Raw genomic sequence first — 24,602 nt, 5'->3', positions numbered from 1 at the left:
GGCCAATGTAGCTTGAGCCCAGTGAGCAAGAGGAGAGTACAGTTGAAGGGGTGATACAGGGTAGGGGGCTGGAGCAGGTGAGGCCTTGACTGTAGACCACTGTAAAGGAGTGAGATCGTGTTTTAATGTCTTATTTACATACACACAAGGTATTTTGCTAGACAGACCCCTTTGAGATCCTTTCCTGCTTTAAAATCCTGTGACTTCAAAGTAGTGAAGCCATCCACGTCGGTAAAATGTTTTAGCAGTCTGTTGCATCTCTAGATACTCTTCAGGGGCAAAGTCATTCACCCCTGCTAGTTTGGGTTTTTGTTTGTTTGTTTTTTTAATTTCCCAAGTCGGCAGCCAGCTATAGCCATAAAAGTCATGGCTGGCCCTGTCTGCTGCCCGGCTGTCTCATTTCCCTGACTCAAGTTGTCAGAGCTGTTGCAGGCATGGACTGTGTTTGCCAGTACGTGGTATGTGTTTAAAGAATGTTAATCCCTACAGAGTCATTTTGTGTTTTTGGCATAACTGATAATTTTCCTCCTCTCTCTCTCATTTGCTGAAATGTTCCTTGTGCTCCCCTATAGAGAGTGTGACAACTAGGGGTAGTAATGAAGGATTTGACAACTGTGTGAGTTGTAGGAACATGCCCCTTTTTGGTAATAGAGGCATAATTGTAACCAAAGAAGTTTAATTTCTTCTTTAGCAAACACTGACATTTCTGTTTAAGAATGACTGCTACAGCAAAAGGAAATACAAAAATTACCATGTATCATGAGTACACTGAGAATTCTCTCTGTAATAGCTCAGAACTGATCTATGGCCAAAATTAAAACCATATGAGCATATCCTAAATCTCAACTATTACTGTGTTTGCTTCTCTGTTTGAAATAAGGCTTCAAGTGCTTTCCAGAATGATGTGTTACAAATAAATAGAAAAAGAGTTTTGTGTGTTCCATTTATTTTATTTGTACATATCCATTTAAAAAAAATGACTTTAAAAATACAATTCTGTCCCAGAATTGGATCCTTATCAGCACAACCACTGAAGGGGAAAAAAAAAAAGTCATGCAAACTGAAACTATGGTCTTTTGTAGTGACTGAATGGAAGATGCAAATATTTCAGTAGAATATATAAGAAGCTCTGATTTGGCAACTAATTGCACAAAGGAGAACCCAAACTTCACTGGTTTGAAGCAAGGAAAACACAATTTTACATATGGATATGATAAGGTTTGCACAGCCCTGTTAAAGGCCTACATGAAATGAATGTAGCCGTGGGATCAGTTACACATCATGTACTGACAGCCTCTCCCACCCACATCCGTTTGGTTACTGTTACTTCGTTCCTTACTTGCTTGGCAGTAACAATAAGTAAATAGGTGATCCTGTGAAGTCAGAACTATAAGCTGACATTAGGTGAATGCAGTTAACAAATCACAAATCACCTCCTGCTTTAAAGTTACGTTTGGCCATTGGTGTTAATGTACCGTTGCCGAAATGCACCACCGGGTATAAAAGAGATTAGGTTAGACAGTTTACCAGGTTTGTTTTCTTAGCCATTCTGACAGCCTTCCAAGTAGCCAATTTCCAAAAAATGAAAGGACGCATGTTACTGGTGACTAGTCTGGGTTTTACGGTCTTGGAAAAGCTATACAATTTCACATTGTATTATTTCTACCAAATTTAATCAAACTTACTATCAAACAATTGGAGTTGTCAACCCAGTTTCTCTGGCTCTGAGCTACTACTAGTGGATGACACTTGAGGAAATAGCCACAGAGGAGACGCCCAGGACTGTCCCTCAAATGGAGACCCTTCGTCAGGCAACAACATGTCTGTCTCGGGATGAGGAAGGAAAATGTGCTGGGGAGTGAGGGACGCTAACCCCCGGCTTGACTGACAGAAACCAAATGGTCAGACTCTGGCGAGTCCTGAGGGCACCACTGACACACACTGGCACTGCTAGCAGCTCTGAGGTGTGGCTGAGATGACAGAGAAGTGTGCGTGCTGGGGGGGCGGACAGCTGTGTGAGTGAGGAAGATCGCACGTGGATCATACGGAATACATCATGCATGATTCCCAGACACCTCTCAGGTCAAGTTGGGAAGCAAACAGCAATGTTAGGGTTGGGGCGGGGGCACAAAAGGTTAAACTTGAAACATACTGTGTTAAGGGATGAACCTTTTAATTTTTTTTTTCTGTTTCCACTCTCCTTAATGTACATGCTTTTTTGCCTTCAGAAAACAGAGTCAATAGCTGTGCAGAGTTGAAGAAAAACTTCTTCTGGCGTCCCCTCTGCATTTACCTATATTTAAAAGGAAAAGAGAAAGTTAGTTTCCCTTTTTAGTTTTTCTAAAGATCTTAATTAGAGAGCACAGAGCATAGGGAGAGGGACGTGAGAGGGAGAGAATCTGAAACCGACTCCCTGCTGAGCAAGGATCCTGACGCAGGACTCGGCCTCAGGACTCTGAGATCATGACCTGAGCCGAAATCAAACCTTGGATGTTTAACCGACTGAGCCACCCAGGTGCCTCTAAAAAGTTAGTCTTAAGAAATAATTGCAGAGGGCGCCTGGGTGGCTTAGTGGGTTAAAGCCTCTGCCTTCGGCTCAGGTCATGATCCCAGGGTCCTGGGATCGAGCCCCACATCAGGCTCCCTGCTCAGCAGGGAACCTGCTTTCCTCTCTCTCTCTCTGCCTGCCTCTCTGCCTACTTGTGATCTCTGTCAAATAAATAAAATCTTAAAAAATATATATTTGTAGATAAGACCATTTCTAATAATAATTACCTGCTCATAACTTGCTGTGCAAAATTTTAAAATAGAGCCCAGAACCACAAAGGAAAAGTGAGGAGTTGTTTAAAAACTAGGTTTGTCCAAATTAAAACATCAGGGAGCTACCACTACGCACCTATTAGAATAGCCAAAATCCAAAACCCACCAGAGGCTGGTGACAGTGTGGTGCGACAGGAATGCTCATTCTTTTGCTGATGGGAATGCAAGACGGTACAGCCACTATTGAAGACACTTCGGCAATTCTTATAAAATTAAACATTCTTCACCATAGAACCCAGGAATTGTGCATGTTATTATTTACCCAAAAGATCTGAAAATTCATGTCCACACAAAAACTTGCACATGGATGTTTATAGAAGATTTACTCATAATTGCCAAAACTTAGAAGCTAAGCTTTCATTAGGGGAGTGGATGAACGGTGGTATCCAGACAGTGGGATGTTTAGCCCTCAGATGAGTCAACAAGCTATAAAAAGACTTGGGGGAAACTTGTATTTCTAAGTCAAAGAAGCCTCTCTAAGAAGGCCACCTACCATATGACCTTATGAAAAAGGCAAAACTGTGGAGACCGTAAGCAGACTGAGTTGTGGTGAGACAGGAAAGAAGGGGAGGAATAAGGAGTTCTATGATGGTGCAACTTAATGGTGTATACATATCATCATATATTTGTCAAAACCCATTGAGCGTGAACACCAAGAGTGGACCCTGACGTAACCCAGGCGTCCGGTGAGAATGGTGTGTTGGTGTATGTTCATTGATAGTGACGTGGGATGCTTGTGTAGGATGTTGATGGTGGGGGAGGTTGTGTTGTGTCTGGGGACAAGGGTATCTGAGAATTCTGTACTTGACATTCAGGTTGGCTGTGATTTAAGACTCAATCTATTTAAAACAAAACAAAGGGCCTTATTGAGGTACGGGATTGTTGAGGCTGTGGAAACATGGGTTATGACTTCTGAGTGTTGGAGAGCATTTGGAGCAAGACGGGATTGGGGCATGGAGTGGGACTGCAGAGAAGAAAGCGAAAGCTGGGACCTCAGCCGGGCCCCTTGGGCGTTGTTGACACACCCCAGCAAGGGGCCCAGGCAGGGAGACTGGGAGGGAGCTGATTTCCGGGGCATGAAGACACTACTACCCCTTCCTCACTCAGAATTTCCCAACACTGTCCCAGCCGCTGAAGGGTGTCCTGCCACACCTGGGACAGCCACTCGACGACAACGAGGAGGCCTGGTGACCCCACCTCCAACTCGGGGGCTGGGCAGCAAGCCTGCCAGGGTGCTACTATTTCAGGCTTCATCTCCACACGTTTTCATTTGCTAGGGTTGGGCTGGGCCTAATCTGCATATTTACCACATTCCCCACATGATTTTGCTGTGGGTCATCTCGGACCACACTCAGACAAACCCTGATTTCTTCCCCTCCTGTCTACCTTCTTTGTGCAAAGTGCTTTCGATTTCACAACACTGGGGACTTCACAGATCCTGAAGGTAAAATAAATTCTCAACTCACCCCCCACCCCCTCCCCGCCACCCACCACAAAACCGCCACCACATTTAGATATCCCAGAAAATAGATAACAACAATGTTTATAGACGGTTGTTTGCAATAGCCCCAAACTGGAAGGACTGCAGAAGTCCCTCAGCAGTAGATGGACAAATGGGGCAGAGTCACATGACGGAACAGGACAGTGGAAGAAACACGACGGCTACAGTCAGCAGCAGGGGTTCATCTCCCCAAGTTGCAGCGAGAGAAAGAAGCAAGTCTCAGAAAATGATACAGTACGATTCTAGTTACATCAAATTCAAGAACACACAACGCGAAACTGGGTTGGTTAGAGATCCGTTTGTGAGTGGTAAATCAGAGAGAGAAGCTGGAGGATGATTATCATAAACATCAGGAAAGTGACCACTTCTTGGAGAGAAGAAGGAAGAGGTGACCTGGGGTGACCAGGGGAGCTGCCATTCCCTCCTGCTTCTGGACCCATGTGATTACACGGTGTTCGTTTCATAATTCTTCAGACCATATGCACTGCTCTTGCAATACTGTGTATGATGTATCTCACAAAAATGAAAACATAAAAATTTAAAAAAAAATTGAGCACTCATCCCCCAATAAATGTGTCATCCCCGATCCTTACAGGAGAGTGAGGGCTTTCCACCTGGGATGTTTGTGTCCCTCACTGCCTCTTGCCTCTTGCTTTACCTCTCCTTCCTTTTCCTTTCAACCAACAAACATTTCCTGGGTGCTAACGATACATTTTGTGCTGGGGAAGCCGGGTCGAACAAGACAAAAGGATCCTGCTCTGACGGAGCTTCCAGCTCAAGGACAGAGACAAAGAATGACCAGGAATCGCCACTGTGTTGAGGTAAGTCTAGAAGCTTGTGGATAAGGAGCGCCTCCCAGGGTGTTGGGAGGGCAGGGATGTTTCCTGAGGGAAGTTGTCATCACCACCATCTAAAATGATAAACTTTACCAATGACGAAGCATAAGTGCTTTTATTTATTTTTAATTAAGAAATAAATTTATTTTTAATAAAATGTTTTTCCACTTCTGCCCTTGCTTGCTAGCTCCCTTCTCTCTCTCTCTCATCCTCTCTCTAGCCCTCCATCATCCCCTCTCTGACCCTCCCATTCCCTCTCTCCCTTCCTCAGCCCCTCCCCTCCTCACTTGCTCCCTCATTCCATTCCCTGCTCCCCACCATAAATGCTTTTCAACCATCAGGTCATTCTGACAATGATCTTGGAGGACAGATACTGTCATCCCCATTTCACACATGACAAAACTGAGGCTCTGAAAGATGAATTAAACTTCCCAAGGTCATACAGCTAAGTAAGTGGCAGGGACCTGGTCAAAACCCAGGTCTCGGGGCGCCTGGGTGGCTCAGTTGGTTGAGCAACTGCCTTTGGCTCAGGTCATGATCCTGGACTTCCGGGATCGAGTCCCGCATCGGGCTCCCAGCTCCTTGGGGAGTCTGCTTCTCCCTCTGACCTTCTCCTCTCTCATGCTCGCTCTCACTCATTCTCTCTCAAATAAATAAAATCTTAAAAAAAAAAAAATAACAGGTCTCTGACTCCAAAGTCCTTGCACTTGTCGACGACATGATACTGTAGTCACCCATTCAAACTGGCTGCATGGTTGAATTCGGTTGAGGCAGCAAAGAGTGAAGCTGGAATGGTGAGCCTCTGTTGACCATAAAGAGGCCGACAGATTCTGTTACCTGAAGTATGAGTTGATACAATCACAGGTACATAAAAATCATTGGTAAATATTTGCCTAGTCAAAAAATTGCAAGAGGGCTGAAGTGTAAGGCAAAGGACGCTGTATCAGGAGCGATGATAACATGGTGCTATCTCTTGTGAGCTTCAGGACTCAGACCAGCTGTTCATCCTCTTGATGCCTCAGTTTCCTCCTCTATTCCTAAAGGGACTGATGTCAGACATGGTAACCTCCAGGTTTGGTTCCAGCTCTGATACTCTAGGCTATTCCAAATCGTGGTTCACATTTTCATGGTGGTGAGGTGCCCACTGGTGGGCATCAGGACGGTTGGGTGTTGCCAGTCAAGCTGGGCCTACAGGAGTAGATCTGCATCTGAAGAGGATGAAGAATGAGCGCCTTCTCTGTGGAGAGACTGGCATGTGCAAAGGGATAGGGATCTGGAAGCACGTGGATTCTTCTGGAACGGGACCGTGTGTTGAGGACGGAGCAAATGCTGCTTGGTTTGGGGGAAGGAGAAGAGGAGGCTGGAAAATAGCTCAGGATGAGATTTGCCTGTTCCCAGACATTTTCTATAAAAGGACTCACACAGTAAATGTTTTTTTGTGACTTTTTTCACTAAGCACCATGTTGTCAAGGTTCACCTGTGTTCTAGTGGGTATCCATACTTCATTCCTTTTCCTTTTGACTGCCCCATAATGCCTTACTACCTTTAACCTGAATGTACAAAATGCGCCTTAGAATGAATGCCTGCCCTCCTAAACATCCCTTTTCAGCAAACCTGCTTCTGTCCCTGTCCTCCGGAACCGCCCTTGCTTATCGAACCCTGCCCCCTCTCAGCTTCCCCCGTAGGGGGTGGTGGTGGGTGACAAGGTTTAGAGTCCCTAAACGCGGGGCTCATTGTTTACACTGTCCATGACCATATTAGTGGCAGATGGGGCAGGTCTCTGGTCCCCCTCCTCAGCGAATTCCCACATGGAGAATATTTTAAGGGAACGGTTAAGTGACTTTCATATTTTCATATATTACTCTAACTCAAAGGAAATGGGAAAGAGCCAATTTACTGGGTGCATTTTAAGTTTTACAGGAGCTATCCTCAGTGCTTACAATTTTCACACATTGAAACCAGCTATCAAGCTGCTCGTGTTGAACATCCTAGTGAACAGATAAGAATTCTGGGTCCTGACTATGAAGGGGGCTTCCTCAGCAATTGTGCACACTTGAAGATAAGACATCCCCCGAAGGTTTTGCTCCATAATCAATGCTTATGCTGTAGTATTTTCTAGCAGCTCTTTTTTCCCCGTGAAGAGTTAAAGTAAGCTTCACAACGTCCCTTTCCCCGCAAGACCTCCATTTCTGACTCCGCAAAGTCAGCATGTATGAGGTTTTAAAGTATTTAATGTAATTGAAACCTAGGTAAGTGGATTGGCTTTTGACTTTAAGAACCTATCTTTTTGGATCTGAGACTTGATATAAAAGCCTGCAGTAAGTGATCAGTAATAGGATGGGGGGAAGAATATATATATATATATATATATATGTATGTATGTATGTATGTATTTGTAATTTTTTTCCTCTATAGAAGAAGCTAAGACCAAGTGAACAGGAAATACGGACGAATCTCTGGAGTTATCACCTGACTTCTCAAAAGAGAGCAGTCAGTGATACTATTTCCCGGCAGTCCGCAGAACATATTGCTAAGTTAGTAAAGCAGTTACGTTGCCTGAGGAAATGCACATTTTGTCTATTCCCTCTAGTTCTGTGAATTTGCAAACCATAGAACAGTAGGCTGGTTCAAACACTGCCCGGATCTAGTTGCGTTTCTCCTGAAATTTCCCAGGCTGTTACAAACATTGCTTGAGTTTTAGTTTTGTTTTTCACATCCTGGCGCCATGGGGCTTCTGGGACAAACGTTTCCAAGCTGCCACTGAGTGGTTTATGATTGCCGTGTGCGCCGCCTTCTTCCTCTTTTAATCTCCTCCTCCCCCGAGCCAGACGGAGCCCCCCACCCGAGGACCCCGCACTGCCAGACGCGGCAAGGGCAAGCCCTTAATATGCAGCACCTGCACGCTGTCTGGGGCCCCGAGGCCCCTGCAGTATTGGAAAGTTAGGGTTATGTAAACGATGCTTCTGGGGAGCACTCCATTTCTCATATCCGGTCAGACCACAGAGCAAGCCTCCTCAAGGCCTTAGGAAGGAGGGTTTCGGATGCCTTTGCTCTAGAGAGCTTTAAAGACAAGCAGTAGTAACAATTTAAGAACGATTTATAGTCTGCGTATGAACGGCTTCTCCGCACATAGGACTCCCCAAAGTCCCAGCATGGTTTGTCCATTTAAAAAGTTACATTGAGGGACGCCTGGGTGGCTCAGTTGGTTAAGCAGCTGCCTTCGGCTCAGGTCATGATCCCAGCGTCCTGGGATCGAGTCCCACATCCGGCTCCTTGCTCAGCAAGGAGCCTGCTTCTCCCTCTGCCTCTGCTGCCACTCTGTCTGCCTATGCTCAGCCTCTCCCCCCCTCTCTCTGATAAATAAATAAAATCTTAAAAATAAAATAAAATAAAATAAAAAGTTACATTGAAAATCTTTCCTTCTTTTCCTCTTCCTTCGAATTTTGCCCACAGTTTAACTTTGAATGACTGCTCTTTTTCGTAGACATCAAAAAAAAAATTCTAAGACCTACCTGATCGGTCATTTTCCTATTTAAAATACCAGCATTTTTTTTTTTAAGATTTTATTTATTTATCAGAGAGAGAGAAGGGGAGAGAGCGAGCACAGGCAGACAGAATGGCAGGCAGAGGCAGAGGGAGAAGCAGGCTCCCCGCTGAGCAAGGAGCCGGATGTGGGACTCAATCCCAGGATGCTGGGATCATGACCTGAGCTGAAGGCAGCTGCTTAACCAACTGAGCCACCCAGGCGTCCCAAATACCAGCATTTTTTTAGGTCAGACTCTCTAGGATAGTCTAGAACTGTGTTATCCAATGCGGGAGTCTGAGGGGCCTCCTGAACACCTGGCTAGCACTGAGGAACTGAAACTTTCATGTTATGTAATTAAAATCAATCTAACTTTTAGGCGTGCCTGGGTGGCTCAGTCAGTTAAATTACTGACTTCAGCTCAGGCTAAGGTCCTGGGATCAAGCCCTACATGGTGCTTCCTGCTCCTCAGGGAGCCTGCTTCTCCCTTTCCCTCTATTGCTCTCCCTGCTTGTGCTCTCCCTCTCTCTGTCATATAAATTTTATAAATAAAATCTTTGGGGGGAAAAAAAAGATCAATCTAACTTAAGTGGTACCTGACTCAGTTACTGGAAAATTCAAAAATATAATGGAACAACTTGAGTGTGTAAAACCTACCTTCTTAACCATAAATCTGATGAACTACAAATACAATCTACGATTTTTGAAGAATTTCTTCAGATTTTCTGATTTCTCCAGAAATCAGATTTAGCATCTGAGTTGAGTTATGCTTATATACCAGATACTGAAAACACATTACAAAATATCTTAACATATCACGTAATTTGTATATTGATTGACAAGGTGTTGAAAAGCTAATACTTGGGATGTATTGGGGTCAATAAAGTATGTCATTAAATTCATTTCATTTCTTTCTGCTTTTTTCTTATTAATGCGACTACTAGGAAATTGTTAAATCCTTTGTATGTGGCCCACATTCTATTTCTGGACCAGGCAGCACTAGCAAATTTGTTGAGTGAAGGAATGGATTCAGGTCCTTCAAGTCTTGCGTAAACCTTGCTTTCTGGTCTAGTGTCCCCATACTGCTGTTCATCTGCTTGGCATCGCAGTCTCCTGCTAACACTACTGGGCGCTTTCATGTGCAGGGCCTTTGTGCCCTTCCCCTCTGCCTGTCAGAACTTGTATTCTCCTTAGGACCTGCCCAAATATCCTCTTTTTCTCTAAAGACTTTACCTACCTTTCCAGGCCCTGTTCTCCCAAAGACCCAGAACATTCTGTAAAACTTGTTGCTGTATTCACTGCCTTGCTGTGGTGCTGCCTTTCCTGAGTCTCTTTTCCTCTTGGAATCCCTGGCATGGAGCACCATGCCTTGGGCCTTACAGACGCCCCGTGAATGTCTGCTGAATGTGTCAAGAACCTTAGAGGAAACCGCACCAGTTCTCTGCAGGGAGAATCCCTGGCAATGGCCCCTGGAGACGTTGTGGGTCGAAGCGAAGCCCAGCGAAGGGAACGGGCTGAGCGGGGCGAAGGTAAAACCTGCCCCGTGGTAGGAGCAACCACAGAGAAGGAAATCAAGAAAGTGTGTAGAAGAGGACAGGGTCTGGCCGTCTCTTCTACCTGCTGTTCTGGGAGGATGCCACCATGCCGTGAGCACAGCTCATTTCCACAGGACACCGGGAGCCAAGAATTCTGCTCAGAATCCAAGGCTCTTCACGGGGATCAGGCGCAGGCCAGACAATCAGGGAGGGAGGCGGGTGCGGAGGAGACTGTTCAAGCAGAGTCACAAAGAATGAGTTAGTTTCTTGTCTCTCAGAGACAGATGCAAGATTTATGCATCATTTGTCAAGACGGAAGACAGAACATTAGGGCTCCTGGAAGTCACCTGCCCCTGCGTGCACCTTTCTTTACACGGGGTGGGCAGGAGGGAGCGCGGTCTCCAAATCCTTGTCGTTACTGGCATTCAACCCTGGGCAGGTCCAGCCCGAACCCGTGTAGGCTCTGCTCCCGGAACTGAGACGCCAGCTACGCTGCGGGGCCTGGATAGGAGAGGCCAAGCAGCTGGGAAGTGGGAAATCCCAGAGCTTTCCTGGACTCAAAAAACCCTTCGGTGCCAGGGGGAGAAAGGGAAGTGGAGGCGAATGGGTTAAAAAAAGCCTCTGCTGAAAACAATCTCTCTTAGAAGAAACAAAAGCCTAAATAACTCATTTACTGTCCACTTGTTTAGTAGGGGACAAAACACACCAGAAACAAACCAGCCAGAGAAACTATAGAATGTTTCGCCTTACAGAGTGCCTCATAGCTAGTAGCAGGAAAACATCACTGTGATGTGTACTGGCTGCCAGGTGTTGCAGAGAAACGTGTACAGGACAGTAGGATTTTCATGAAATCAGAACCTTCCACCCTGGCCGGCGTGGGGGGAGGTGATGGTCTATACAGTGTGGATGGTCAGGGTGAGAGAGTGAGACAGGAGACTGTGAGAGACAAGGAAAGGAGGAGGAAGAGGAGGGATAGGGAGGGGAGGTGGAAAGATACACAGGAAACTGCTCACCCTGGTTATCTGAGGGAAGTAAGGTTGGAGGGAGCTTTGCTAGTTGTCTTATTTATAAATATATGCATCTGTACATACATTATATATATACATACTTAGACACTTCTCTTTGCTTATTATAGGAAGCGCTCATTACTTTGGTAATTAAAAAAATCCTTTGAAGTAAATCTAATCCTGGCCACCAATGTGAACACTTGACAATTTTAACACACCTGGGGCCACTGAATCACCGACTAATGCTTTTTTCTCCTTAGTCTGGTTGATCTTCACAGAATCTGAAGAGACGCCCCTCCCCCAACCTCCTGGGACATGGGATCTGGCAAGCCTCTCCCAGTTTCCCACTAAAATGCCCATGGAGGGACGCCTGGGTGGCTCAGTTGGTTGAACAGCTGCCTTCGGCTCAGGTCATGATCCCGGTGTCCTGGGATCGAGTTCCGCATCAGGCTCCTTGCTCGGGGGGAGGGGGGAGCCTGCTTCTCCCTCTGCCTCTGCCTGCCTCTCTGTCTGCCTGTGCTTGCTCTCTCTCCCTCTTTCTCTCTGACAAATAAATAAATAAAATCTTAAAAAATATATATATAAAATGCCCATGGAGACCCAGAAAAAGGTGAATGGTCACAGGAGTTCTGAAAACATGAATTGTACTTTCTGTCAGTGGAATTAGATTCCGTAATCTGCTCCTGACTTAGAAAATGACCAGAAAAGCAGGTGTCTATCCTTCTGCTGTGGGGTCACAACTTCAAAAGGCAAGAGCTGTTCTCCTTAAGCCCCACCAGGACACCCTTCTCTAAATCTCATTTAAGACTGTGTTACCAAAAGAATGACTAAGGAGAGAATGGGAAACATGTCCCAAACTAGAAGGACTGGTCTGGCGTAGGAGGGGAAGCAGAAAGAGGCACACAGGTCAAGTGCATCTTGGTCTGCTGGTGGTCCCTGCTCAGCACGTCTCAGCCCCAAAATCCCATGTTAGGTGTGAGCCTCCCAGATGTACCTCAGCCTGCCTTCCAGCACAAGACCCAAGAGGACCAGTCCCGAGTGCCATTGGTCCTCGAGCACACATCAAGTGACATGAAGGATCGCCTGCATGTCTTGTGGGTCAGGAGATTCCCTTCCACTCCACCCCCAAATTTAAGAACGTAGCAGATTATTGTTTCCAAAGAGAGTTGAAACAACATCTCCCACCCTACATACTCTCCTGAACATGACCTTGCTCCTCATTCATCGAGAGACGAAATAGAACCCTTTTCCCCTTGAACCTGGGCTAGCCTTAGGGACAATCTTGTAACGAGTAGAATGCGGTAGGAGTGACGCCAAGCCCAGGCTTGGCCAGAAGATGCCTCAGAGCTCCTGCCTTGGTGTTTTGGAACCCTCACTCACTGGAGGCTCCTGCTGGGGCCCCACCTTGGGAACCCAGGAACCGAGCTGTGACAAGTGCCAGCCATTCTAGAGAGGCCACGAATAGGTGCTCTGGTAGAAAGTTCTAGCTTCTTTCAAACCCCTGAAGCAAGTGACAGCTGTTGATTTATGCCACTAAGTTTTGGAGCCTGTTTGTCATCCTACAACAGAGGATGAGTAAATTTAAGACAAACTGAGGTTTCTGGGGAAAAACCAATCTAGAAACAGGCAAAAGGCATGCATTTGCAGAGATTCAGAAGGAAAGAAGAGCTCTGATAATATATCCTAGAGGAACTAGAAAATTTTTAAATATGATGTTTCGAACACTCAACAATAAATATTTATTGAGGACTTTCTTTTTTCTCATGCCAGGCATTGTGCCCGGGGATAAAGCCATGAACAAGACAGACATCATGCTTCCCGCTCCAGAATGTACTTTCTCCTGGTGGCCGCAGACGTGTAGAGAAGTCAGAATAATAACTCGTGACAAATACGAAGCTGGGGGAAGACACGGTGAAGACATGTGTGTTCACAAACACACAGGAAGGGCAACGGCTGCATACCGTGGCCAGTGGAGACCAAACGTAAGAAGATGTGATTGTTGTGATGTAAGAGCAGACAGTCATGACGTGAGAACGGGTGTGGTGAGAAGGCAACAGCGTGAGACAAAAAAACCTGAGCTGGGGCCAACGGAAAAGGCACCTGAGCACTAAGATCAATGTCAGTAGCTCAGGAGCAGGAATGATAGTGTGGAAAATTGAACCGGAAAGGTACATTTGGGATTTTTTCCTAGAAAGTCAAGAGAACAGAAATGACAGTTACGGGGCGGGTTATAGATACAGAATTTTGCTCTCCAAGGTGGAAGACATGGCCCCAGGTTGCTCTTGAGGCCCAGAATGTGCCTATTTTGAACTGAGACGTGCTGTCCGTGAAAGACACAAGGGTTGCAAAGACTTCATAAAATCAGGGTCACCTGTTTTCTTTTGACTTTTTAAAAATGTGGCTATAGGAAACTTGAAATTACACATGGGGTCACATTTGCATTTCTTTGGGATTGACCTAGTAGAGAAGGAACAGAGATCTAAGAACTTTAGGGTTTTTTGAGGAATTTTGAGGAGAAACAAGGAATAGAAGTACATCAAAAATAATCAAAGGATTATTACAGAAAATCCTCAAGTTTAAAATAAAAATGTGCCTATGCCAATACAAGGCAGTGAAGGCAGACTGAAATCTGGACACAAGTTTTGAATGACATGGAAAAATTAAAAACAAACAAACAAAAACCCAAGCCCCAATATATTTAAAGATAGCAGCTGGAAAAAAGTTGACTTCCAAATCTGTGTCTGCCCTTCCCTCCACAATACAATGCGTGAAAAACAATGGCGTGATGTTTTCTGAATGCTGTTTGAAACACTTTCTGACTGGGCCCCTTGGTGGCTCAGGTCATGATCCCAGGGTCCTGGGATTGAGCCCCGTGTCTGACTTCCTGTTCAGAGGGGAGCCTGCTTCTCCCTCTCCCTCTGCTGCTCCCTCTGCTTGTGCTCTCTCTCTCTCTCTCAAATAAATAAATAAAATATTTTAAAAAAGAAAGAAAAATCTTATGACCCAAATGTTATATCCAGTGAAGCTGTCACTGGTGTGTAAAGCCACTATAGCAACATTCTCAGATATTCACAGAAAAAAATGAACTAAAGAGTTCATTTAGTCAACTGAAAGAAGAATCGTAATTAAGGACTCAACTATGGAGAATTCAAGGGATAAAGGTAATCTGGGCTTTCCTTCACTTGTGTTAGATTCCGAACTTTGGAATCCAGTCCACCAAGGGTTGTGGAGAATGAAGTTTGACCTTCCCATGCCTTCCGCGTCCCCTCCCTTGTGGGCGGTACCAGCCGCTGCCTTTCTCATTCTTTCTCCCTCAGGTCACAAAAAGTCCCTGCCAGGTTGGATGACTCTCCAGAACAACAATGGATGTTGCTCTATTTCAGGACTTACTAAAAATGGCTAAACTATTTACGAAGATGGGACACAGCAGCAGCAGAATGGGTGAGCAAAAACCTTGACTTGTCAGAGAGAGTTGCCAAGGAACTTGATTTCCTGCCTCTGTGAAATGCGTATTTACGGAGTCATTGTCCCCCGCCTTTTTTAATTGATTAAGACTAATAAATAACCCAGGGACAGTTAACCGTCTGTTATCAGGCCCTTTTCATCTATGGCCCGGGGCGTTTCTGGGCTGATTACACCATGAGCAAAAAGTATGTAACAGGTGGAGAAAAACAAATGTTGGAAAATAGACCCAAATGTTCATGAGTGGTTTGGGTGGAAGATTCTTATCTCTATACTCCTGAATTATCTAGTTTGTGTCTTTTTAAAAAGTAGTTGTAAAAGCAGCCTGAAGTATTAACTCATACAATTCTGTTTATGCCACTCGAGGTAGCTATTTCAGGGGTTTTTCCCTACTCCTAACAAGCCCTTCTCTTCTGGGAATTCTACCTACCCAATTACCAGGAAGCCATGTGTATATGGGCCGGGTTTTAATTCAAATGCCCCTTCAGAGACTTTCCAAACACCCACCTAAAATACAGCTCCCACCAGAAGCTCACTGTTTTGTTTTACTCATAGAGATTATCCTACTAGCAATTACTTTACTTTCTTGTCTAACATTTTTCTCTTTCAGTCTCTCGTTTATTGCTGTGTTCCCAGGACCAAGAACAGTATCTGATGTATAGTACACACTCAACAAAATATCCATGAACAAATGAAAAAGTCCCATGTGCCCCCACCTGCCTGGCCAGAGTTGACAGGACCAGGGAGGGACCCTGAGCAAAGCAAGGCCAGTCAGAACATTTCTGTCTGGAATTTGGAACTGTTGCGGTAACACGTGGATATGGAATTTGCAGGATGGCCGTATTCTAGCTTCTGGGCCAGAGAAAGAAAAATCTGGATGAGTGAGAGAAGGCATGTGTGAAAAGCCAGAGGGACCTGGTCCCACAGCCTGCCTGGGCCTGCTGGGCTTCAGCTGTGGGTTGTATCACCTTATAGTTAAGTTTTGTGTTTTGGGTTAGGCCAGCTGAAGTTGGTGCCTATTATCTACCACAAAGGAGGCCTAGTTAATCAATATACTGATGGTTACAGTCATGGTTTAAAAATTTACAGCAACAGAGGACGCCTGGGTGGCTCAGTGGGTTAAAGCCTCTGCTTTCGGCTCAGGTCATGATCCCAGGGTCCTGGGATCGAGCCCCACATTGGGCTCCCTGCTCAGCAGAGGAGACTGCTTTCCTTCCCCTCTCTCTCTGCCTGCCTCTCTGCCGGCTTGTGATCTCTGTCTGTCAAATAAATTTAAAAAAAATTCTTTTTACAGCAACAGGATGTGGAGGAAATACTCCAGAATGTGTATCTCTGAGTGGTGATAAGGCTTCGTAAGAGCCTAGCTTTCTATATTTACTAAAATAAGTCCATGTTACTTTTATGATTAGAAAATTATACCACATATATTAATTAATTAATATTAATATTATATTAACATAACATTAACATATAATAAACATGTATTTATTTATTTTCTGAATTCCTAGGAATCATAGTGAGAGGCTTAGAGGATTCCAGGAGGTCCTATTCTGTCCATCCATCTTATTAGGCTGAAGAAGGGTGAGGTTAGGCAGTGAAATCACTCATCCAGATTCACAGAGCTCCACAGCACCGTGCCTCAGGCTTCCTGGTACCCAAGACGGAATTTTCTCTGTTGGGGTCTTTGGCCAAGTACAATGCTTTTTACCCTGAAATGCTACATTTCAGTTTTTTCGGTTTTTGTTTTTTAAATAATGAATTCTCTCACTGAAATGGAAAAAAGCTTCCTTTTAGGGGTAGGTTCTAGAGAGCTGGGTGCGGCCCTGTTCCTGCCCCTGCGGGAAAGTCTCTGAGGCAGCGGTCCAGACTGGGTAGGAAAGCCGCACCACAGTTGATGACTGATGTCTGCCCAGAGCATGAGGGAGGAAGAGAGCGGAATGAAGAAAAGTTCTGTCCTAGCTCTTTCTCAGATGCCGAGTAAAGCTGCCTTTATGAGGGAGAGGAGAGAGCTGGGAAGTCCGGGCATCCATTTGTCTCACAGACGCCTCTATCCGGCGGTGTATGTTCTAAGAAGTTCTGTTTTGTATAATGATGGCATCATAAGGGCTTAAAGAGTGAGGCAGTGGTTGTATCAGTTCCCTTCTGCTTCTTTGTTACCTTTGTTTGAAGTTTCACGGCCCTTTTTTGGGCTCGCTGCAGGCCAGAGGGCTGCCTGTCACCAGGCAGGGGTGTTAGCCAATGGATTCACCCCCGGCGCACCCGGGCAAACCGGAGGCCCGAAGGAGGCGCTGGTGGAGGGCCATCTGCTTCTTGGCGGGACCACGATGGGGCTCTCGTTCCTAAGTAAATCTCACTGAGCTACTGGTTTGTTTTGTCTGCATCTTGGAGTGCCTTCACCACTCGTACCTAGTTTTAAGAAAACCCCTGAAATGATCCGGGGACCCTCCTGGATGGTACACAGCTCTGCCTGGGGCTCCATACACCAGCCGGACGGGAGGAGATGCTGACCCTCCAAAGAGCATCCCAAGCACGAGCCGCAAATTGTCGCTCAGAACCCAGGGGGAGGTAAAGCTGTTGCAAGAAGATGGGGCAGGAGCTCCAAAGCTGGGGAGCACAAAGGGACAGAGGCTTTCCCCTTCCCCAGTGGAAAACATGCCTGCCTGTCACCGGCCCCTGCTTCTCCTCCAGTCCCCGCTTCTGGGGCCCAGCCACGGCAACCCCCACAGGGCACCTGCAAACAAGTCTCACCTCCTTGTACCCAGTACTCTGAGGGTCCCTGCTGTCCCTAGGCCATGCCGGGGACAGAGCGCGTTCATCCAGCTTTGGGCAGAGGCAGCGCCTCTAGAGGTCCCCTGGGAGTCCCGCAGGCTGGAGCTACACTGCTCTGAAGTCAGGGCTGGAGCATCTTAAATATTTGTTAAGGGGATCCTAAATGTGACCTCACCACAGACCCGGCTGCCAGCATCCTCAAGATGCAGGGGAAGCAGACGCGATGAGTCAAATGGAACCGGAAACTTCATTTTCCATTAACTTAGATATTTCTCAGGAGGATTCCAGAACTTGGTCCTGTATCCATGTACCCATCACCTGTCAGTGTGTAGAACTCAGGCTGGAATGATACCAGAGGTAGATAAAGGGCTTTTCTGACTCTGCAGGTGGTTAAACTCTGAATGACTTAGGGTTTTTTTTTTTTTTTTCACTTCTACAAATCAAAAGTGGAAGAAATTCTCTTCTATCTGGACAATTTTCTTGTGTGTTCCAGACTGCGCGAAGGGTGGAAATCACTAATCTTACAAAGTCTTCTGCAACCCTCAATTCTTAAGACCCCGTTCTTACATAATGTACTTTTTTTTTTTTTTTTTGCTTGTGTTGAGTGTAAGTGTTTGTTTTATGGGGCAGTCGGATGTTACACAAAGCACAGCTCATGGTTTCCTCTTGCAGATCTAGTCCTGTGAGTTGCTAGGAGCTGCCTGGAGAGCTGGGCTAACAAGGACTCCCAGGGCCCCGGGGATCAATGGATCAGCAGTCGCGGAGAGGGAAGTTGGGGATGGGGGCTTTCATGCCCCATATTTGACATCCCTGCATTACATCAAGGGACACCTTTCAGACTTCTATTCCCAGGGCTAAGTTCTTAGGATTCTGCAAAATGGACCATTAACAGGTGTAGAAGATGAGAACTCATTACCATTGGTTTCTGCCAAGGAATGGATGACGTAGCTGCCTCAGAGACAAGTTGGTTATTTATTGATGGAGGCCTCCTCTGACTTCCTGTGACCTATAGAAAGTAGGGGTTCGCGCTCTCTACTGTGTTTTGGCACCCTGCCTCCCTGGAGTCGTCTCTCAGCCTTGTCTTCTCAGATCGACTCGCTGCCAGCTCAATGGACTGAGCATTCTCTGTCTTCCTGACTGTGTCTGCTGCTTCCTACCCACCCCAGGACAGTTACTTGCCTCTGACTCAGGTTCATCTTGATCTGGTCCATTCTTCCCTCTCCAGCCCCATCTCTTCTTTCTCTTTTTCTTGGCACACTATGTCCTAGCCAAGCTGAGTTCCTGCTTCCTCCTGAGCTTTTTCCCTTGGGGCTCCTTCTGGGTGGGGTGCCCTGTGCCCCTTCCATCACTCCCTCTTTGAAGCTCAGCTTAGTTGTCCACCAGTGACCTTCCTTGATGCTTTTCCTTTCCCCCTAGACTGGTTAAAGGGCCGCTGGAACTCACTCTGTGCTCACTCTGACCCCATACCGTGATCAGAGGCTTGTCTATCTCTCCTACTGAAACCTGAAGCTCGAGGAGGAGGAACTGCATCCATGCTCTGTATCTAAACCAGTAGGGCAATGGATGGCCGACAGGAGGGGCTTCATACGTGTTTATCAGATGAGTGGATGGAGGGGTTGAAATGAATGGTAATTCACCAAGGATTACCCCTTCCGATTGTTAGGTTGGTGTGACCCATTTCCCCCCAGTGTCTTCACTGTTGCACCAAACTCCCTGCTCTCCTGGCCCCGTAGGCTGCTTGAAATCCAAGTGCCAATTATGAGCTGTGTAAAAATCTAGAAATTCTAAGTCATTGAATTTTAAACCTAGAAGAGACCTTTTGGGTCACCCTATTCAGCTGCGGTCCAGAAGGCAGAACCTAGGCCTCATCCCTGCCCTTCCACCCACCAGCCCTCCCTCTATTTTGGAGAAAGGAGTTGTGTTCAGCAGCTATAAGGGCATCTGTGAAAACTCTATGACCAATTTTTTATGGTTTGTGTGATGACAGCTCTTTAATTTTGATTTATACAAAGGTGAAACTTTGCAGCTGTTTGCAGCTCTAATTCCTAGATCCCTGGACAGAAATTTCCCTTTTCCCCTCTTTTCTCTTAAAAAGAAAGAAAGAAAGAAAGAAAGAAAGAAAGAAAGAAAGAAAGAAAGAAAAGATTATTGGCTCATTTTGAGGAAGGGAAGTGAAACGTTTCACCTTGTGTAGCTGTGTTTTCGTCTCATAGTAGGCGATCACAGGGATGGACGCTCGGTAGTAGGCTTCAAGGCGCTTGGCGATGGTGCTGGTGTCTTGCGCGCAAGGACTGCTCTGGCTCCTCTGGAGAAGGCGGTTGGTCATGGTGTCTGCCGAGCAGTCCATACAGATCACCAAGTGCGGGTCTCCGATCTGGGGGTGGGGGAGCACAACATGGTCAGAAATTCCACTCGGTGATGTTCTGGAAAGACCTCTAGCTCTTTCTTCTCCTGGCCTTCTGGTTCCTCTCAAGGTCCCCAAACTACACTGTGGCAGAGTTGAGCCTGGACTTCATGGCTCCTGTTTCCTGGATTGGTGGCTTTCCACATGCTGTCTCAGAGCTGCCTCTGGCCCTCGGCCATTGTCACCTCAACACATAGAGATCATGCAGTATGTTACCTAGGGCAGTCACAATCTGTCCTCTGTTCTAAGGGGACGTGTGTGTGTGTGTGTGTGTGTATGAGTATGGGTGTTTCCTCTGGGAAGACTTCCCTGACCCACTGAGGCAGAGCCAATCACTTCCTTCTTTGTTCCCACTAGGAGCACGGTGTGCCTGTGTCTGTCTGATGCGGGGTCCGTGGAACATATCGATTGAATGTACAAAGGTTGGAGTCAGGCTGTTTAAGGTGTGGTGACTTTCTCTAAGGTGGTCTTCATCAATTCCTTGCTCGGTGTACTCAAAGCTCTTCCCCCGCTGAGACACAGAGCCCAGAGCTCTACCTCCTGGAGTCTGAGCTGACCTGTAACCACTTGGACCAATAGAATATAATGGAAATGATGCTGTAGGGTCTTAGAAGCAAGATCATGAGAAATTTTGCAGTTTGGGCCCGGTCAGCTGTCATCTAAGATGTCAGCTATTCTGACTGCTAAGATATGAGGAAGCCCAAGCTAGCCACTCAGGGAGGCCTTGCAAACGGAGGTGCCTGGCCAGCTCCTGACCAATTTTGACATCCCAACCCTGGCTCCAGATACGTACACCAGCCTTAGCCACTATCTGACTGTATAAAGTCAACTGTACAAAGGACCTGAAAGGAGAACCAGTCAGCCAGGCTCATCAAACCCCAGAACCCTATTAGAGAAAGTAGCAAATTATAATTTTAAGCTATCTGACTCCATCAATAACTGAAAGTATCACTCAACTTCTCTGCACCCCAATTTTCTTTTCCTTCCTTCCTCCCTCCCTACCTTCCTTAATCTCTTTCTTTCTTTCTCTCTCTTTCTCTCTTTCTAAACTTTCATGCCCAACGTGGGGCTTGAGCTTACGACCCTGAGATTGAGTCACAGGCTTTACCAACTGAGATAGTCAGGTGTCCCTCGTTTTCTCATTTGTACAATGAAGATGATCATAGACTGCTGTAAAGATTAAGTAAAATTAAATAAAATAATGTAAGGATGCTGTTTGGCATATGATAACTCAATAAGTGTTAGCTATTAGGCTTAATTCTCCTATTAGACTATAGTCTCTTTGCAGGGTTAGGAGTGCTTAACTCCTACCTGGTCCCAAGTCTTGTAGGTAGTAGGTAGGTGATTAAGAAATGTTTCAGTGAATGAATGATGATGCTATGATCAGCAGTGCGAGTCTCCCAATCTCCCTGTCCTTCCCTGAAATGTTCTTTGGCTCCTGATGTCTCTGTGTCTGTATTTCCTCCCCTACCACAACCACCAAGAACCTTGCTCCCTCTGGTCATCTTGCAGTGGTCAGGCTGTGAGTAAAGGAAGGCTTGCCACCCCACTGTGCAAAGTGCCTGGGAGGGATGGGAACAAAATGGGGGGGGGGGCGAGGACTTTTAGGCACCTCAGAACAGTAAGGTGCTAGTAAGTGTTGGCTGAACATTTATCTACCCCCTCGACAGGATGTACTTGAAGGAACAGGGCGGGAAAATTCTCCAAATCTAGAAGAGTGAAATAAACCTCTGGAAAATGTCATGCAACTTTTCTGCCTGTATTAATGTGAAAACAAAATGAGCATTTGAGCAGCAGGAAAAGCTGGGTTTAGAAGACAGTGACTCGTGTCACCAGCAGAGGGCGGGCTTGGGCGGCAGCCCAGGGTTCAGTTCGCCTGGGGCTCCCTGGAACAGTTTCTGGTTGGGTCTGTATGAGAAGCCGAGATGATTTTTCTAATTGCGGGAGTTTCGAGGCCACTCTTGAAGGCAGGAAAGATAATTCAGGGGCACATGCAGGTGCAAACAGAGATAATGGGTATCGGAGCAGGAGCTGGCGGTAACTGATTTCTGCATCAAGGTGAATACAGAACTGAGAGGCAGTTTGGTCTTCCACAGGATGCTGCGTGGGTGGTCCACGGAGCAGACACAGCCGTCATTCCGAAGCGAGTGAGAAAGGCAGTTTCGGGCACCCTCCCTGACCTGCTGAATCAGTCCTGCACTCTAAGAAAATCTCCAGGCCAATTCTCCACAAAATAATAATTTGAAAAGCCCCTTCAAGACAAACGGGTTTGACCTGACCTTCCTACGTAAGACGCTATGGAGCAGTCATTCCATGTGGCAGGCGAGAATTCTACCTCTGAACCGCCAATGCCAGTCATTCCATTTGGAAGTGCTCTGGACCACTAGTGGTGTCATACCTAAACTTTTCTGCATGGTTGAATGAAATACTATTTAATCATTTACTCATTTTCCAAAGCACCTGGATCTACACCTATCTTTAGACAGTCCTCCGGAGCAGCTCTCTGGGTCCCATCTCTGCCTCTTTTTCATTAGCCTGCGGTTTGCCTTGAACATCATGTGGGCGAAGGGCACTCATCCTTGTCTGAATGAATCACGGACACTTGGGGACAACTCCCTGCTCCCAGCATCACCCTGCTGGTACCCCTGGAATTCTGCCTCAGCAGAGGGGGGTTCTTCACAGCCTTGGGTATTACAGCACAAGTGTCCTTAAGGGGCGGGTGGCATCCTGCAAGTAAACAACATTGCTGTAGCTAAGGCCGCTACCTCCAGCCGTCCTTTTAACCCTGGAAACCCCTGCTGGGAAGTATTATCTCTTTTCCAAGTTAGAGGAAATCATCTCCTCAGGGAGGTTAACGTGTCCAAAGCCACATTCCTGAGCCAGCTGTGTGCGGCTCCAAAGCCGGTGACTTCACCCTCGTGGACTTGTCCTTCAGAATGGGGCTCAGGCCAGACGCCTGGTGGGCCACACGGGGGCCGGGAGAGGAGGGCAAGACAGCGGGAAAGGAAGTGGGTGGTGTCCGAGACCATTTCATTTTGCAGAAGCTGGCTCTAACTGCCTCTTTAGATCAAGCTGGCATGAACACCCGTCACAGCTGAGAGCGGCCACCAGGATGAGCATGTCAGCTTCAGCGGCCTTGTGATGATGGCTTGGCCTTAGTGATTCCAGCAGGTGGAGCGGGAGGAGGGGTTTACCCTGCTCTCCTCTGACCCCTGGCTCTCTCGTTTTCTTCTGATCGGGACACTGGTTTAGGCCATATTTATCAGTGGGCAGGGGCAGGACACCCAGAAACTCTCTTTTGTTGAGAAAAATAGCTGTCTTGTTCTCTCTGGGTGCCTCATTTTCCTCGCTTTAAAATGAGGATAATAATAGTTTCCACCTCAGTAGGAGAATTGCCGGGATGAAATGAATTAATAGATGTCAAGTGCCTGGCCCATTTTAAGCTCTACATAAACGTGAGCCTAGCGATATATTCATCCCTTTGAATTATAAAAGCCCCCGTTGGTCAGATTTGGGTTTAGAAAGAGTCAGAGGCCCTACCCATGCTTTTTGCCTTAATCTCACACCCCAGCATACTTCCTGGTTTTGCTCCACTGGGAGGCTAAAAATAAAGTGGCAGGCCTATTTCCCATTTGCTCTCACCCCAGAGGTCCCTCCCCTTGGGGGAGCTCCCTAGAAGAGGGGTATCTGGGTCATTCCAGCATTCTTGAACACACAACCCTGATAATAATAATATCATCCCACTGCTACCTTACTGTCATTACACAGCTCAAAGTTCTACAGTGAACTGGAAGACATATGAAGAGGGCAGAAAATTGCACATGAGGAATCCCAGGTGGTCCCCAAGGTGCCTCACAATTCCAAGCAATTAGAACACACCAACGGGAAAGTCCTTTGGCCAGATTCATAGACCCCCACCTTTATTTCCATTTTTTTTTTTTTTTTTGGCTAAGAGCTCATTCTGAAAATGAGAATCATTTATTCTGAGGATGGAAGTATTGTGAGGTAGTTAAGAGTAGTCAGACAGAGGGGTACTAATGTCCTCATTCACACACCCAGGAAAATGTCATGAGCACATTCACGCTAAGGGCACAATTTCAGCTAAGAGGCTCCTGGGAGGGAAAAGCCAAGAGCAAGCACAGGCATTTTTATTTCTGTTAATATCTGTTTAGTTTGGTTGTTGTTGGGCACAGGTTAATGCAGGAGAGCACTTCACCCCTCCTCCAGAAGATAATAACTCTACAAAGCGGAAACAATAGTAGCTGCTGAATTGGATTATAAAGATTAATAAATTGACATATGTAAAGCATCTAGTTCAGTTCCAGGCATATCTTGGGTATTCAAAAAAAAAAAAAAAAACAGCTATTCCTCTGTTAGTTACACATTCCGTATGACACTCTCTGTATACAAATGGGTAGAACTCAGACATACGTCACATACGTCACAATGTTAACAGGTGTTGCCTCTGGGTGATTAGTGTGTCTTTGTTTTATACTCTTCTGTACTGTCTCATAGCCATACAGTTTTTCTTTCTGTAGCCAGAAAAAAATCCATAATTTTGGAAAAGACTTAACAATTTATGGAACACCGTATGTAGGCTTATAAATGTGTCAAGGACTCTTCAAGGACCCAGCCAATCTTCCGAAGAGGCTTGGCTGTAGCCATTGTCGATTTACATTTTATGGAAGAGGAAACTGAGATATGTACAGTTAAATGACTTGCCAGTGAGTTGTACAGCAGAGCTT

The 24,602-nt window shown here is 46.2% G+C and overlaps 1 protein-coding gene across 1 annotated transcript in view; it reads right to left on the bottom strand.

The window, feature by feature from the left end:
* Window positions 1-929: 929 nt before the first annotated feature.
* The window catches only part of AK5 (adenylate kinase 5), a gene marked incomplete at its 5' end in the record, with an annotated part of 185,240 nt that continues 161,567 nt past the window's right edge, over window positions 930-24,602 (bottom strand). Inside the window, 2 exons of the mRNA XM_082688564.1 lie at window positions 930-2,293; window positions 19,639-19,827. Coding sequence (XP_082544690.1) covers window positions 2,225-2,293; window positions 19,639-19,827 — 258 coding nt within the window. The 3' untranslated portion in view covers window positions 930-2,224. The remainder of the gene's footprint in view (window positions 2,294-19,638; window positions 19,828-24,602) is intronic.

This window comes from Mustela nivalis, assembly GCF_964662115.1.
Source record: "Mustela nivalis genome assembly, chromosome: 10".
NCBI lineage: Eukaryota > Metazoa > Chordata > Mammalia > Carnivora > Mustelidae > Mustela > Mustela nivalis.
Note: the sequence above shows the minus strand (reverse complement) of the source record. Positions and strands in the feature narration are given on the sequence as shown.